Below are 14,942 nucleotides of genomic sequence, written 5' to 3'. Positions count from 1 at the left end.
ACTGAAGGTTAAGTGACATAAACTATTCCTCAATATTAAAGTCTGATTGTCACACATTTCATAAAATCTTTATAAGGAAAGTTAGGAATAGGAGGATATGGAATGTGTGTGACTAATTGCCTCCAACAACTGCCTCTTTTGGCCAGGAGACCAAAAGAAATAGATAGTGCCCAGCTACCATTACTGAACATCTGATAAACTGATTACAGGGGGGAAATGCAGAACAGGATTTCAAATGATCATGGGCTGTAGATTTTGTAGAACAATGAGAGGGTTGTTGGATGAACCAGTGAAACTATTGACATGAGATGATCATCTTTAAACTTTAAATAAAAAATAAACATCCCTTGAGCATTATACTTTTTTTCCCCCCCAGTGATATTTTTTTATATTTAAAAACAAAACCAATCTCTCATAGCATTATGCTCTTTTAAGTACTGTCAGTATGTTCAAATGGAAAACAGTAACTCCAAAGATTAGATAGGAACCTTATGAACTGAGTTTATATTAATGAGAGTAACTCAGAAAAGGAGGGTGGGATTGGTGGTAAAACTTGAAGAATGTGATCAATGTCACTACACTGAACATGTAGAAATGACTAAATTGGTGATGTTTTGCTGTGTATATTCTCAATTTAGAAAAAAAACACAAACCTTTATTTTTAAAGATGACTCTGATTTGACATACCTTCTGTCTTCAGTAACCCACAGTTTCATATGTAAATTAAGTGGAACAAGCATTTACTACCTCCTAAAAAGTAGAGTTCTGGTGTGGCGCTGTAGGATAAAGCAAGCCATGGACCGCAAGGTCATTGGTTCAAACTCATCAGCTGCTTCTTGGAAACCCTACATAGGGTCACTGTGAGTTGGAACTGACTCTACAGCACTTAAACACACACAAAAAGTAGTTATTTGGTCTCACTGCTTCCAAACTCTTGCCACCAAAATTCCAGTAACCAACCCATTTGCTGTGTTCTATAGGCAGATGAAAGTGTTTTATTTAGGCCATGTCTCAGAATTCTGCTTCAAAGGTTTTGCACCCAGCATTGAGATTTTAGAAATCAGGTATCTTCAAGGTCTGCAGAGTTTTCACTGTCATTTGCAACAAGGGCTTCTCTGTTCTCATACGTCCAGAAGCCATTGAGATCTATGAGAATGGTGGTAACTGTGTCTCCCTGATTACTACTGATTAAATCCTGAAGAGAGATTTTCAGAGGATCCTTTGGTTTTACCATGTCAAATATTTCGTCCTGTAAGAGCAAAGAAATACAGTGAAATGTGATATCTTATACACTCTAAGAATTATATGTTAAGTGCTGTCCAGTCAGTTCTGACTCATCTGTATAGGGTTTCTAAGGCTATATATCTTGGAGGGAGTAGAAAGCCTTATCTTCCTCCCATAGCAGCTGGTTCACTTGAACCACCAACCTTATGGTTCACAGTTCATTGCTTATTGTATGTAGCCACTGCACTCTTCCTTCTATTATATAGTGATCTAATAAAATTCAGGACTAACACTAAATTTATGTGAAATTTCTTTATTCTAGTTTTTGTTTCCATTAACAGATAGTAATCTCCATTACCTATAATAACAGAATTTTATTGAAAGTGTTCTTAGCCATGATAGCTGTTCCACATTTTATAAATGACAAAATAGGCTCAGAGTTTAATCTATGCTACATTTTACTATATTACAGTCCTGGTGTGATGCTGGGGGTTAATGCGCTGGACTGCAAAGTCAGTTTGAACTGTAAGGTCAGTGGTTCAAGCTCACCAGCTACTTCATGGAAACCCTATACAGGGTTACTATGGGTTGGAACCAACTCAAAAGCACTTAATGATATTACTAGCTAGTGGCAGAATTAGCTTCTTGTTGTTATGTGCCATGGAGTCAGTTCCGACTCATAGAGACCCTGTGCAGAGTTTCCGAGGCTGTAAATCTTTACGGGAGCAGAAAGCCTCATTCTCCCACGGAACATCTGGTAGTTTCGAACTGCTGACAGTGAGCTTAGCAGCCCGATTTGTAACCACTATGCTACCAGAGCTCTTTAGAACTATCTAGTGCAGTGCTATTTGAATATATTACCTTCTTATATGGTACTGTGGGTTAATGCACTAGACGGCAAGGTCAATTTGAACAGCAAGGTCAGCAGTTCAAGCTTACCAGCCGCTCCTCAGGAACCATATTCAGGGTCGCTATGGGTTGAAACTGACTTGATGGCACTTAACAAGATTTACTAATCTAATTGATTTAATATTTAAGTGGAAACTCAGATCATTCAAAGTAAACATTTTAAATGTTTCAAAGTCAAGATACAAAGCTTCATTTCCAGTATCAATGTCACCTTATTATGGCATAAAGTGGCAAAGAAGGAAGGAAGTTAGATGTGAATAGTTCCAAGGGATTAGTGTATCTTTTTGTAGTAAAATTACTCAGCATTTTAGTAACATTTAAAGAGGCAAACTGCATCATTAAATAAGTAGAAGCACAACTTGAATATAATCAATGCCACTGAACTGTATATGTAGACTTTTGAATTGGTGTATTTTTATTGTATCTATTCTAAAACCCAACAACCCCCCCCCCCCCAAAAAAAAGGGCAACAACAAAATCCATTAGGGAAGGGGGATAAAAGATTAGAACAACTCAGATAAATGTGTAAACTTTTAATTTAGTATGTTTGTGAAACCTGTTTATGGTGGTTATAGTTTAAAATGATTAGTTCTTAAATTGCCTGATAGAATTTGTTTCATTTATATTAAACTCAAACTGTCCTTGATCTTATACTTGCTTAAAAACAGACATAGTATTTTATTGTTATTCAGCTTGAACCTAAGTGAGTTCTGGATACTGAAAATTTTTTTATAGTTGGTGAGAAAGTCTGATTGTTAATGCTAAGTAGCAGCATGTGTTTCAAATAGTGGTGGCTTCCATATGGCAGGATTGATGTCTCCTGAAATCTAATACCAAAGTGAGCAAACCCTTGGAAGTAGCAGACAAAATGCCCTAATTTAAATAATTCCCAAGATAAAAATTCAGTTTATAAAAACACTGTGAAAGAATGTATGCTATATTGATTCACTTAATTTTCCAAGAAAATGGAAGAAAGATTCTAATGAGAACACAAGACTGATAGTGCTAAAATTTTAAGTGATACAAATCAATCCAAATATGGTCTCAACTTCTGATTTAATATCAGTTGAAACAATAGTAAATATATCTGATACTATAAAGTACTTAATATCTCATACACTGCTTTCATAGAAAATGTCATTTACTAGAAATGGATATCTGATACTATGTAAATTAAAGGAAAAAGTAACCTTGACATCTTGAAATGAAACGGGATCTTGTCCGTGGATTTTCATTAGTTCCTGTATGGCCTGCATGTAATAGAAATAAATCTGTAAATAAAGTAGAACATAACAAGCTTCCTCCTGCTCCAAATTTAGCCTTTCCTATCAGACTACAAGCCACACTGCCTCAACCATTGTTGCCAATATTCTCAATTGTCTTGATCTTGCTCCACATCCTGTTAGCAAAACCTGAACACTGGATCAGAGTAACCATCTACTCTTCTAGTCCTGTACCGTAACTATAAAAACTTTGGGAGAAAATGATTCAAGACTGAAGACTGCTGCTAATACATAACAGGCCTGGTGTCTAGTCTTTCAATATGAGAGTATCCACAGGAAATCTGTTTTAGATCAGAATCTGTGAGTACACTCTCGGCTCCTGGAAGCAGGGTTGTTTTTAAGTGCTGTGCAGTCAGTTCTGACTCACAGTGACCCTGTAGCGTTTCCCAGGAGCAGCTGGTGGGTTTGAACCACTGATCTGGTGAACAGTCCAGTGCTTATCCTATAGCACCACACCAGGAGTTCAAGAAGCAGAGTAGTTGATCTCAGTGATGTGATCAAGGGTGCACCATGCAGGGCCTGATATCAATGGGAAATGGCTCTACAACCAGCCCAACATTATTACAGGGTATAGGGCCACAACTTTTTAACTTAGTCCATACGGCCAAATCGAAATATGCATAGATAAAATAGATGCATATATAAAACACTGTAATTGCCAAAAGACTTACTTTGTTTTTTCTAAAACTGGATGTCTGTTTAATATGTTTGCCCAAAATGGGGGCACACCTATAATGGGTTAGTGTTACCCTCTCAGATTAGCTATGAATTTAAGCCCATATAATACTCAACTAAACAAAAAGGTATTCTAATACTGGAATTGTTATTTTCCCTTATAATAGTTAATATTCACTATTAACCTAAAAATTCATATGGAACGCCTTTTAGGAAATTTATCATGAAGTTATGCAATATGTAGTAGGAAACACAGATACATTTAAAAACAAGCACTGAGAGATACTAAAAATGTTTTAAAATGGAGAAAAAGTCTTAGGAGGACAATGGTCTATGTGAAAATATAATTTTTAGTGCTTAAAAGAAAATTTCTTCTTACTATTGATTGTTGTTATTGACAAAAATCAGTCTTCTAAAACCCAGCTCCAGAAATATGGTGAAAGAGGGGGGTATTACAGTACAAAATGATTCCACTCAGTGGAAAATCACTATTCAAATTAAGGAATATTTTTTGTCTTACAAGAGTAGACATTCCTACTTTTACAACTCCTGTATCTGAATGCCTATGGAATACCATCACTTTCTACTTAGGAATTCATCAGATCAACTAAAGTACAGAGTAAGTACTTCAGCAAATATTTCACACTGAAATGCAGCACACAATTCTGGCCAATTTTCAAAATATTTTTACCTTTTTTTAAAAAACAGCATCACAACCTCCAACTACAGAAGTCTGCAAAACTTCTGTAAAAATGGGTTCCTTTCCTGAACTGTTTAATAAAAATTTTTATAGGATTTTACACACTAGTCTTTGATCACTAAGCACATAAGATTTCTCATGCACCAATGGCTAATACAGTCCTTGACATAAATATTTAAAACACATTTTTAGTCTACATCCCCAATCAGCTTTTTGATTTCCTTCTGAAATGTTACATGTAAGTTAAAAAAATGACAAATCATGTAAAATTGTAATTAGATAATTTAAACCAAATGGTATAAAATATCTTCCACAAAATGTGACTCACCCTAAAGAAATAATTAAGGGAAAAGACATTCAAATATCCTTTGTTCTCAATATCAAGTAATTTGAAAATATATTGCAGAGCTGCAGGTTCTTTTCGGTTTTCTAATGCAAGAACAAAGTCTAGGTAAGTCTTGTAGTCCTTTAAAAAAGAAATGATATTTATTAGAGGTCTTCCATAGAATTAAATTTTCAAGTGACTATCTGATAATCTGTAGTTATTTTGACTATAGTAACTAAGGTATATACTGCCACTAAATTTGTATATTTATTTCTGTAGTTATTTTGAAACAAATCTTGAACTAATAGAATATTATATTTAAAAGTTATTTTGATACACTGTTTAAAACTTTTAAACTAGATTATTTTCAATAAGGATGGGCTCAGGAAAACCATCTGAGATTGCCAGACATTCTACAATGAACTCAAACTGTTCTTATGCAAACAAGAGGTTGATGTTAAGTGCTGTCAAGTTGGTTCCGACTCATAGCAACCCCTGTATAGGGTTTCCAAGGAGTGGCTGGTGGGTTTGAATTGCTGACCTTTAGGTGAACAGTGCAGCGTTTATCCTAAGACTCCAAAAAAGAGGTCAAAAGGTAGAAATAAGCTACAGAGACATGAAGAGAAGAGTCAGCTTTCCCTACACCAAAGGGATACGCAAAGATTTCTTCTTTTGTATGGTGAAAATAAGTAGACCACCTGGGAGATTCTTACTTAGAGAAAAAAACAAAACAAAAAACTTTACTCTTGGGAAGAACTCTGTAGGCGAAGATCAAGAATTTGTATGAAAATTGAAGTATAAAGTGTTAAAGAAATGCAGCCTCATCATGGTCTAACTCCATCCAGGGTTGTGGCCTCCAGTTTTCTTTACTCACCAGAAGTCATCAGAATACTAGAAGGTCTGTTCAACTGTCAACAACTGTGGCAATGATAGGGGAGACTTTTCTGTGCCTTTTCCCCCTCTCTTCCTCTGCAGTTGGTTAACAGTTATGGTTAGCAAACTGCTTTCATAGCTAAATGAAAAACCTGAAACTGTTCTTGTCTGACAATATGACTGTTTCTTAAGTATTTGCTTTAGAAAATTTATATCATCCTTAACATATTTTTAATAGTAAGAATGGTGATTTAAAATGCTATTTATAATTTTCCTTGTTAAGTACGTTGCATTACAATGATAAAAAGACAATGCTCAGCTACTTACAGAGCATTTTATAGTTATACAAACTGATTCTTATATTTACTGTGGCAAATATGGTATTCTAACTTACTGTGGTAGAGTCCTGATGTGGTGCTGTGGGATAAAGCACTGGACCAAAAGGTCGGTTTGAACCACAAGGCCAGCAGTTCAAACTCACCAGCCACTTCTTGGAAACCCTATACAAGGTTGCTGTGAGTGGGAACACACTCGAGGGTACTAAACAACAACAACAACTTACTGTGGTGCTGTAAGACAAGTACTGAATTTGCAACTGCAAGGTTCATGGTTCAAACCCACCAGCTGCTCCTCAGAAACCCCATATAGGGTTGCTATGAGTTGAAACTGATTCAACAGCATATACTACCACCACTACTTATGTGAAAAGTCAACAGGATTTACCAGTTGATCATTTTTCATTAATTTGCATTCTTCTATAACAGGAGCTCTGGTAGCGTAGTGGCTACGAATCGGCTGCTAATCTCACGGCCAGCAGTTTGAAACTACCAGCTGTTCCGTGAAAAAAGATGAGGCTTTCTGCTCCTGTAAAGATTTACAGCCTTGGAAACCCTGTACAGGGTCACTATGAGTCGGAACCGACTCCACAGCACACAACAACATAATAGGTATAGAGTCCTGGTATGGTGCTATGGGTTAATGCACTGAACTGCAAAGTTGGTTTGAACTGCAAAGTTGGAGGTTCAAGCTCACCAGATGCTCCTTGGAAACCCTATATTGCGTTCCTATGGGTCGGAACTGACTGGACAGTACTTAACAACAATAATAATAGGTACACTGATAATGAAATGAACCAAGTATTAAAATTCTCTATCCTGAATACATAAAAGAAACAAGGACTAAGTAAATTCATTTTATCACCAAAGGATGTGAATCTCAGATAATCTGAAACGTGCTCAGACTTTCCCCCAAACCAAACTCATTGCCACTGAGTGGGTTTCGGCTTACAGTGACCCCATAGGACAGAGTACAGTCTTTACAGAAGCAGACTGCCACTTCCTTCTCCTGTGGAGCAGCTGGTGAGTTTGAAGCACTGACCTTCTGGTTAGCAGCTGAGTGCTTAACCACTGAGGCACCTTAAGATAGGGTTATACACTGATACAAATATAATGCTGTATTATGTAACGACAAGGGATTGTGGAAACTGCAGGAGACTCTATCAGCAGATTTAATTAAATGGAGTACCATTTCTCCATCATAAGTTAGGCACTCCTGGAAAACGCGGTCTAAGAAGACATTGGTCATAGTTGCTGTTCCATAGCGGGAAAGCTCTTCTTTACTGAGCATGCCATTGTGATCCTTATCAAGATTCAAATATTGGCCTTGGGAAGAAAGATAATGAAAAAACACTTGTGATCAAAGTAAACTTTTAACTAAATAAAAAGGACAGACAAAACTTATAGCAAACATAATATTTTGATTTTCAAACTAATCATAGTTTGTGGGTAGTGCAACTTCTTAGGACTTCCCCAGGTTTCTAAATTAGATGAAGCAGAGGTCAACAAAAAGCACTAATGCTGGCACTGAAAGCAGAGATCAAAGATGTCATAAAAGAGCCGAGAGAACTACTGGACACATTAATGTAACTGACACATCAGGCCCTGGAACACCTGCTGCTGTGGTCTAAAACTAGCATTTTATCACAACGCAAGCCAACAGATGATACTCATAATGTTGCTCTTGAGGCAACAAGGCTTTCTGTATGTTCTATTTGAAAGAAAGTGCTTAATGTCTTAAAAAGTTACCAAAACTTTACCAAAGTAAAATTGTGTTGGTATTTAAACAACTAAACTTTAGTAATCCTGAGCACTAGATTTTAAGGAAATTAGAATACCTTGTCCTTAAATTAACCTATGTATGACACTGTCTGCTGAAAACCAATTAACTGAGGCATGGATAACCTGAATTCTATAGCATTGTGAGAGAAACATACCATAAACTCTTAGAGCAGAGGGAGCAGAAAACCAATTTGTTTCTTGACTTTCCTTGGACAGTTCCTCATCTCTTAGCTAAATGAATAGAGGCATAATTAGAGGATAGCAACTGTCACATGATACAATTAGTTAAATAAAAATAAAAGCACATTTACCTCCAATAAATCATCTAGGAAGCTGCATGCTAAAATATCTTGGATTTTTATCTTCCCTTTAGAGAACACAAAGAAACACATTACTTAATTTCTTTTTTAAAACAAGAGCAACTCAACTTTCAAAAAGTGTTATTTCTGAAGAGGTTATCACACAATTGCTGCGAACCACAAGGTCAGCAGTTTGAAACTACCAGCTCTTCCATGGGAGAAAGGTGAGGCTTTCTACTCCCGTAAAGATTTACAGCCTGGGAAACTCTGTACAGGGTCGTTATGAGTCAGAACCAACTCCACGGCACATAACCACCACCACCCTCTTAGGCTCTAAAGTCCTTCTTACATAAGGAGCTCTGGTAGCATACTGGTTACGAGTTGACCCTCTTAGGCTCTAAAGTCCTTCTTATATAAGGAGCTCTGGTAGCATACTGGTTACGAGTTGGGCACTAATCTCAAGGCCAGCAGTTTGAAACTACCAGCTGTTCCTCGAGAGAAAGATGAGGCTTTCTGCTCCTGTAAAGATTTATAGCCTCAGAAATCCTATACAGGGTCACTATGAGTCGAAACCGACTCCATGGCATGGCATGTAACCAACCACTATGACCTTCCACCACTACTGACCTCCCTTATGGGGTTAGGAGCTCTGGTGGCACTGTGAGTTAGGTGTTCAGTTCAAACCTACCAGGTGCTTCACAGGAGAAAGATGAGGCTGTCTGCTCCCTTAAAGATTTAGTCTTGGAAACCTTACATAGCGTCATATGAGTCAGAATCGACTTGATGGCAAGGGGTTTGGTTTGGGTGGGTTTGTGGGGTTGTGAGGAGCAAATTAAAGATGTTTACGATGCTTAGGATAGTGTCAGGTATATAATAAACAGTCAAACTGTTAGCTACTATTACTGTGTAGAACTTCAATGGAAAAAGATGTATGTGTACCTACAGTGTAGGAATTTTTAAAAAGATGGCCAACTACTGTGTATTATCATGGGCTCAGCTGGATTTTCAACAATAGGAGAACTGAGCACTTTGATTTGGACTATCTGTGTGGCCCAATTAAACGTATTTAAGTCTCGGCAGGTTAGGATAGTTGATAAAGCATATTTTCTAAATGAGTTCAAATTACTAATCTGAACCCTATGTAGGACACTTAAACAGGAAAGTACATCATGGTTAAACAGAGCTTACATCTTCCAAATGCATACTATTCCTTAAAAAGAACAATTATCCAATATAACACAAATCAAGGGCAACAAATTATATAAGAACTGGAAGGAGCCATAGTGACCGATTACCTAGTTTATAAATAACTCTTCATTTTTGGAACAAAGAAACTGCAAGAGTTTAGATGCCATTCCTACAGTAGCACCACTGACTAGAGTGGGTACCAGTAAATGATAAAAGAAGAGCTTGATATCAATCTACACCAAAGCATTGTTGCTGTTTTGAGTACTTTTCTACTCCCTTGACTTTCTCTAAATTATTAATGACATTTGTGAGACTTTTCCCTAGATATTGGGATTTAGAAATAATAATATTCTTGTAATTTCTAAGTTAGACAAGATTTTTGTTTTTTTACCTGTTCTTAAAGGGTCTAAAAAGAAGAAGAACTTCCTAACTGCAGTACAAACATAAAAGGAGTAAAAAGATTTTTCCAGACCATCTAATTGTGGCAAAGTAGGGATTAGTTCCAATATGTAATTTTCTAAATCCTGAAAGAAACAAAACAAAATAGATCTTTAAAACATCAAATATCTGATCTTGAGCTATCATTAGTTTACTGGAATATAATTTCAGCCCTAAATATTATTTAGCATTAATAGTATATTAGTAATAAACACATTAATGACTTACTAGTGGTGAAATTGTTACATTTTTTCTAACTTTTAATTTAAATTAAATTAAAAAAAAGATACACCCTACATAGTTCAAAATTCACAAGTAATAAAAAGATATTCAGTGAACAACAACAAAAAAACAGGAAATAGAAGCAAATACTGTTGAATGACGATGCAACAAGGAGACTGTAATCCCTGCAATGAAATGATGGTGTTTCCACTCAGTTCACAATAAAAACTTAAAAAAAATTAGGGTTGGAGTTCTTTTTTTTTTACCGTTTTGAGGATTAATTACTTTGAGGAAGGCCCCAAAAAAAAAGGAAGATATTTAGTAAAATTCTACCTCATCTATTTCCCCTCACTATACACCTGGTTTGGCACTGTGGGATAATGCACTGGACCGCAAGGTCGGTTTGAACCACAAGGTCAGTGGTCAAATCCACTAGCTGCTCCTTGGAAACCCTAGACAGGGTTGCTATGAGTTGCAACAGACTCAATAGCACTTATCAACAACAACAGAGTTAACTTATTGAGAGGTCTTGAAAAAATTCATGGAAAAATGGAATTAAAAGATAATGGAAAATTTCCATGAACTTTTAGAAGCTCCCTTATTATTACCAGTTTCTGATATATCCTTCTAATAATACATACACATGTATTTTCCTCTCCCCTTTTTACATAGGATACAGCACCATAGCCCTCAAATTCTTTATCTTTCTTTTATCATGTAACAATATACCTTTAGTTGTTCCTATTGGCTTTGAAAGAGCTATTACTTTTAAAAACAGCTACATATTGTTCTATTGTACAAATGGATCATAATTTAACCAGTTTCCTACTGATGGACATTTAGGTTGTTTCCAGTCTTTTGCTACTCTAAAAATAATGCTACACAAGCTAACTTAACACATTTTTATTCACAGATGTGGGAGAATATCTATAAGGTAAGTTTCTGTAAAGTAGAAATGTTGCATCAGAGGGTATGCAGCATTATAATTTTGAGCGATACTGGTAAATTCCTCACTTCCCTATAGAGTTTACATCAAGTTTACATTCTTACCAGCAATAGGATGGCTATTTCCACAGTTTCAACATGGTACACACCAAGGTACCCTGGATGGAGGATAGTGAACTCACAAGGACATTAAGATTTTCTGGTATATTTTTAAATGTGGACATTGTATAATCTACTAGTTGGAGATACAGAGGGCTCAATGGTTACAGGCATCCCATTAGTAACTATTATTTAAGAATGAAGTAAAAATATTTTCTTTCATTTTACATGTATGTATTATCTTTTCAAACAACTATTAAGTTGTTAGGACGTAGAACATTTTCATTATGTTGTTGAAGAAAGCCAGCTGCCATCAGTTTGACTCCAACTCACAGCAACCCATGTGTGTCAGAGTACAACTATGCTCTGTTGGGTTTCAATGGAAGTAGGTCGCCAAGATTTTCTTGTGAGGTGACTCTGGGTGGTTTTGGAATTTCAACCTCTTGGTTGGTTAGCAGCTGAGCTTATTAACCAAACGAATTAATAAATAAAACTGTTAGTTATTTCTTTTGGCTTAGAGGTGCTGTGAAAAAATTACTGACATCTACAACTATCACCAGGGAACCCTGGTAGGGTAGTGGGTTATGAGTTGGGCTGCTAACCATAAGATCAGCAGTCTGAATCTACCAGTTGCTCAGTGGGACAAAGATGAGGCTTTCTGCTCCCACAAAGATGAATAGCGATGGAAATTCCAGATACAGTCATTATGAGTTGGAAGTGACTCGCCAGCATACAATCACCAATACCTCCAGAACTACCACTACATGACCCAGCAATTCCACTCCTAGTTATATAACCAAGTGCGTGAAAGCAGAGACTCAGAAGTCAGAGACTTGTACACCAATGTTCACAACAGCCAAAAGATGGAAACAACCTAAAAGTCCACCAACAGATGCATAAACAAAATGTGAAGGGGCTTCAAAAAGTTCGTAGAAAATTTTCACTATCTTTTAATTTCATTTTTCCATGAACTGTTAGAAGTCCCCACATACTTATAATGGAATACTACTCAGCCAGTAGGAGAAATGAAGTGTTAATACATGCTACAATATGGATGGAGCTGGAAGACACTGACTGAAATAAGTCCATCAGAAGAATGCCAATATTATATGACCTCACTTATGTAAAAAGACAAAAGGCAAATGTACAGAAAGCACAGTTTCTTAATGGTTATCAAGGGCAGAAGGGAAAGGGAAAGAGGGAGTTATGGTGATAGAAATAACACGATGATTAAAGGTAGGGTTGCACAGCCAAAACTGCAATTGCTGTCAAGAATTTGTACACTTGTAAAAGTTGTGTGATATATTTTCAACAATGATTAAAAGAGTAGCTGCTGAGGTTGATTACGTACAACCCCAAACCTCACTTCACACCATTTGGTTTTTTTGTCTGGCTCATTTTATGCCCAGTCGTAGGCTGGCAAAATGGATCAAGCCCCTAGTTAGATTTCCAAGTTTTTACAACCACAATTAGCCCTGTTAACAATCACTTACAAGTGAACCATATCACTATCTCCCCACACCTTCTCTTACCCAGACACACCAGGAAAGAGTAATCTGGTAACAGTTACAAAGACTTGGCTATTGTTGTTAGGTGCTATGGACATGTTGCTGTTAGATGCCATGGAGTCAGTTCCAACTCATAGCAACCATATGCACGACATAATGAAACACTGCCCGGACCTGTGCCATCCTCACAACTATTGTTATGCTTGAGCCCACCACTGCTGCCACTGGGTCAACTTCTAATTTTCCTAGATTCACACTTCGTAATTCCAGGTTCTGATTATTAACATCTGCAGCTGTTTCCGTTTTTGAGTTGTGCCCCATAAATATATGACGGTTCCGAAAACTTTATTCCATTCATGTCATCATGGTCAACTCTACTTTGAGAAGTCAGCTTTTCCCCATTTCTATTTTAAGTGCCTTCTGACCTAAGGGGCTCATCGTCCAGTACTGTATCTGACAGTGTTCTAGTGCTCTTCATCAACTTTCATCATTCAATATTCTGGTGCTGCTATCTGACAGTGTTCCACTGCTATTTATCAGGTTTTCAGTGCAAATATTTGGAAGTAGTCCATCTCTCCTTCTTCCTAGTCTGTTTTCATCTAGAAGCTCATCTGAAACTTGTCCATCATAGGTGAACCTGCTGGTATTTAAAATACCCGTGGCATAGCTTCTACAATCACAGCAACATGCAAGCCACTACAGTACAATAAACTGACAGACAAGTGGTGGTTCCTGTTAGATTTTAAAAATAAAATTTTAAGACATGTTGGTTTCTATCTTTCTTTCATCCCCTGCTGCCGACATCCAACCCAACAAATGAAAAAAAAACTGTCTTTTTCATTTGGAGAAAAAGACATTGAGTGAATGAGTGTGCAAGGGCTTAGAAGGACTACTTTAAGAAAAGGGAAAATGTCCCTTTTATCTTATTTTTGAATATAATTTGGTTTATTTCCTTTTGACTATATTTAAAACTACTGTGTTACATACAAAAAGTCATCTTGAAGGAATGCTAGTACTTGAGTTCTTGTGCTTATAAGATGAAGATACCATATTCTAGCATATCAAGCTTAAAATTTCCAATAGCTTACCTATGAACCTCAAAATAAAATCCAAATTGTGGTTTACAAGGAAGGATCTCATGTATGGCTCCTGCCTACTTCAACTTCATCTCTTGTCACACTACCCCTTGCTCATGCACTCTAGTCTGCCTAGCTTCCTTCTGCCTAGAATAGTTCAGGTTTAACTATGCCTGAGGGGACATTCCACTTGCTGTCATTTCTTCCTGGCTGGCAGCTTCTCCAGCCTTTGTGGCTAAAACTGAGGTATCATTCTTTCAGATAAGTACCCCTTCCAGCCTTTCTAGAGTAGCCATTCCTCACTCACTCTTTCTATTTTATTTCCTCCATATGAAATTATCTTGCAGTATCTGTCTCCTCACTTGCCTAGAAAAAACGCCATGAGACTAAGGCTCAAAATGGCCCGTTACAAATTAAGTGTCCAAGAGTGCTATTTTTTTTTTTTTTTTTTTTTTTTAAGATTTAGCAAGTGAATGAAAGTGTGCATACATTACTGATATTACAGATGTTTGCTCTGAAAATCACTGGCCTTTAAATTAGGATGATATAGTCTGATTTCAAAAAGAAAAGTGCCAAGATTGGGAGAAACTTTAGTTTCTTTGAGAGGAAAATTTTCCTTTATTGAGAGAACGAAAAGTACTCTCTCTCTCTCTCTCTTTTTATTTTTCTTCTTTTTTTAAGGTTTTTATTGTGGATTGAAAGTTTACAGGGAAGCTCATCATTTTATATTCAACAAATCATACACCTTGTTTCATTACAATAATTATAATACCCTCCATGTACATACAATCAGTTAACAGTATTTCTCTCTATTCATTTTAGTTCTTTTTTTTTTTAAACACTCAGGCAAATATAGTAATTTACACTACCAAAGGGCACATTCTGCAAGTCTGTCTCCTGGCTGCCAGCTCTTAGTCCCTCTCTTCCCATGAATCTAGAGTCCTCAGCAGCTCCCCATTTCCATGACCCCATCTTTGCCTCAATCTCAGGCGTTGCTGCTTCTCTGGATAAGGTCTTGCATTCTGCTTATGCTCTTCTCCCTTAATGGTCCTAGGGTCCTT

The 14,942-nt window shown here is 36.7% G+C and overlaps 1 protein-coding gene across 1 annotated transcript in view; it reads right to left on the bottom strand.

Annotated features, from left to right (window-relative positions):
• Positions 1–968: 968 nt before the first annotated feature.
• Positions 969–14,942, bottom strand: part of PPP2R3C (protein phosphatase 2, regulatory subunit B'', gamma) — a 29,591-nt gene continuing 15,617 nt past the window's right edge. Inside the window, exons 7-13 of the mRNA XM_006835349.1 lie at positions 9,985–10,117; positions 8,418–8,473; positions 8,262–8,337; positions 7,514–7,650; positions 5,120–5,257; positions 3,324–3,383; positions 969–1,249 (exon numbers count right to left, since the gene is read on the bottom strand). Of these exons, the coding sequence (XP_006835412.1) occupies positions 1,061–1,249; positions 3,324–3,383; positions 5,120–5,257; positions 7,514–7,650; positions 8,262–8,337; positions 8,418–8,473; positions 9,985–10,117 (789 nt within the window). The 3' untranslated portion in view covers positions 969–1,060. The remainder of the gene's footprint in view (positions 1,250–3,323; positions 3,384–5,119; positions 5,258–7,513; positions 7,651–8,261; positions 8,338–8,417; positions 8,474–9,984; positions 10,118–14,942) is intronic.

Source organism: Chrysochloris asiatica, unplaced genomic scaffold, assembly GCF_000296735.1.
Source record: "Chrysochloris asiatica unplaced genomic scaffold, ChrAsi1.0 scaffold00017, whole genome shotgun sequence".
NCBI lineage: Eukaryota > Metazoa > Chordata > Mammalia > Afrosoricida > Chrysochloridae > Chrysochloris > Chrysochloris asiatica.
This window is presented reverse-complemented; position numbering and strand designations above follow the sequence as displayed.